This window comes from Trichechus manatus, unplaced genomic scaffold (assembly GCF_000243295.1).
Source record: "Trichechus manatus latirostris isolate Lorelei unplaced genomic scaffold, TriManLat1.0 scaffold00025, whole genome shotgun sequence".
Lineage (NCBI taxonomy): Eukaryota > Metazoa > Chordata > Mammalia > Sirenia > Trichechidae > Trichechus > Trichechus manatus.
In genome coordinates this window covers 6413745-6416533 of record NW_004443961.1, presented here as the reverse complement: position 1 = coordinate 6416533, position 2789 = coordinate 6413745, and the positions used below count along the sequence as shown (strand labels likewise).

At 41.3% G+C, this 2789-nt stretch overlaps 1 protein-coding gene across 4 annotated transcripts in view; it reads right to left on the bottom strand.

Moving 5' to 3' along the window:
- Window positions 1-2789, bottom strand: part of KDM4C (lysine demethylase 4C) — a 392853-nt gene that overhangs the window by 144131 nt on the left and 245933 nt on the right. For all 4 annotated transcript variants that reach the window (XM_023728605.1, XM_012554717.2, XM_023728606.1 and 1 more), the window contains one exon: window positions 2393-2501. In XM_023728605.1, the coding sequence (XP_023584373.1) occupies window positions 2393-2501 (109 nt within the window). The remainder of the gene's footprint in view (window positions 1-2392; window positions 2502-2789) is intronic.

Here is a 2789-nt window from a genome sequence, read left to right as displayed (position 1 = left end):
TACATACGCAATGTGTACAAGTTTGCACAGCAGTATACATTTTATGAATTTACCACCATTATTTTGATGACTAAGGTGCGCCTGACCCAAGCCATGGTATTTGCAATTGCCTCGTATGCATGCAAAAGCTGAGCAATACATAAGGAAGACTGAAGGAGAACTGATGCATTTGAATTACGGTGTTGGCAAAGAATATTAAATACGCCATTGACAGTCAGAAGAACGACCAAATCTACCTTGGAAGAACTGCTCCATAGCGTTTTTAAGGCTGTGATCTTTCAGAAGTAGATCACCAGGCCTTTCTTCCAAAGCACTCTGGGTGGGTTCAAACTGCCAATCTTTCAGTTACCAGTCAAGCGCTTAACCGTCTGCGCCACCCAGGGATGAACAGACTTTACACCTGTTGCCACTGAGTCGAACAGAGACTCACAGAGACCCTATAGGTCATAGAGACCCTACAGGGCAGAGGAGAACTGCCCCATACGGCTTCCAAGGAGCAGCTGGTGGATTTGAACTGCTGACCTTTGGTTAGCAGCCGAGCTCTTAACCAATGCACCACCAGGGCTCCGCATGGACTTTAGATGGTCTTAATTCAGTCACAACAGATTCTTTTGAAGGTACCAGTTGATTCAGTGTGGAAAACATAAGAAATATGTGGCATGCACTAATCAGAGGAAGCACCGTATTGTGAAGAAAATTTACCGTTTCACCATTTTCAAATGCAATCACCAGATTTGTAGACGCAGCTATACTTCTGGAATGGTGTTGCAATAACTCATGCCATCGTTGGCTGCTGTTCTCTCCAAAACCCTTTGGGACTGGTGCGGGTAGCATTAAATCACGAAGGAAGCATGCATGGAGAAGAGCCGCTGGGATATAGCTCCTTAGAGGGAGGCATTCTGAGGGGCACTACGCTGTGAATGGAAGTTATCCCTCAGGAGGTGACTTAAAAGTGTAGTGTCTGAATGTGTACAAATACATATTACTTTTATAATCAGAAAAAAATTAAAACGTTATACATTTGTCAGTATTTCTCACAGAAAACATTAAATTATCTAACCCAACACGTTTTGGGCATCCTGCCTTGTAGTCCTAATTCTGGAACATGTTTTCTGTTGTCTTTTGTTGTTGTTGTTTTTCAATCTGTGGCCAGGGTGTAAGATTTCAAGTTTTCCCCAGGAAGTCCAGGAGCTGAACAATTATACTCTCTTCTCACCTCTCCTGAGAGTCACTGTGCCCTTTCAATGGCAACCATCCATTCACTTCCATCTTAGTTCACAAAACTTCAACTACCACACCCTGAGCTTCCTGCTCCCACCACCTCTACCAGCCAACAGCAACCACCAGGTCCACGAAAGGGCCAGGTACTTTCTAGCAAAGTGAAACTCTTGATAGAGCTATGATGAGAAATGACAGTGTTCACGTTTACTTATCTGAAAACCAAAGACAGTCGGCTGGATTCTGAGTTGCTGAGAGAGGCCCCCGAACAGCTTGCCCAGCTGCCCTTTGTGGGCAAGACTAGTAACAAAACAAGCAACAGTCAGGGAGACAGAGTTGTAGCTACAGTGCCTGAAATGTTCCACAGTGGAAGGATGTTAAGTTAAAAATGACAAGGACTAAAGAAATTCTAGAGCATTAAGTCCACCATAAGACATGCTCCACTATTTTAAGGTCATGGGGTTTAACTTTAGGGAAAATTCTCATCAAACATAAAATATAAGGGCCTAAAGTAATGATCTGTTGGCTCATAATTTAACAGAACTACAAGGTTACTTCAATGTGAAGGACATTAAAGACCCATCTTTTCAGTAAGAAACATAAAGAGAACCAGTAAGGAGAATTTTATAAAAGTTTCTATGCAGGTCAGAAGATAATCGGCCGAAGAGTCTGGCAAATGAAATGACTTGGATCTATTCATACATGAGAAAACCCCTCAGTAATAATGAAAGTTTTTGTATTTCTCTGCAAATCTCTTAGTGGTGAAGAGAGGATGGAATTAGGTTAGACACATTTTGCGAAGTAAGGCCAACCAAAGAGAGGCAAGATAGAGAAAAACCAAACAAATTAAAATAGAGTTGAAGAGCCTGGGTCTCTTGCTGACAAATCTTTCCAGACATCCTATAGTTTGAAAGTTCACATTAATTCAGGCAATGTATTAATCCTCTGCCTCATTTCACACAGAATTTAAGGAACGATATACGCCAACTTACAGTGTAATTGGAAAAAGAATATATATGGGAAAGTAAACTTAGGCTAAAGGCAAATAAGTGTGGAATAATAAAATGAAACTGGGATAAAATTACCTTGGGAACACGTACGTTGATAACAGAAAAAATCCAGAACTTGAAATTAACTCTAATTTATGAGGTAAAAAAGAAGCTTTGCCACTCACCAATTTTAACCTCTGTAAAGGGATTCTGCCTACATCTATCTGTGTCCTTTCTGGGACATTAGTGAATCGAACTTCTGGGACCGCAACAGCACACATGACATGGGCCCACCTACAGAAAAGGAGACATTAAACGTCAACAGAGTTCCCTACCCTTGCATACCCTTCTCCTTCAAACTAGCGATGTCGAGTCTCGCAGACGGAAAACACACAGATGAGAAAGAAAGCCAAAGGCCTAAATTCATGACAAACAGACTTTTTGGACCTTAACCTCCTGATAATACCTAGAGAAACTCAATACCACACATGCCCACACCTGACATGAAGAACTAGGTTAAGACCAAGGACTCAATCCTACTAATGTACGTATATTTTTCTATACTGATCTATGAAATACTGA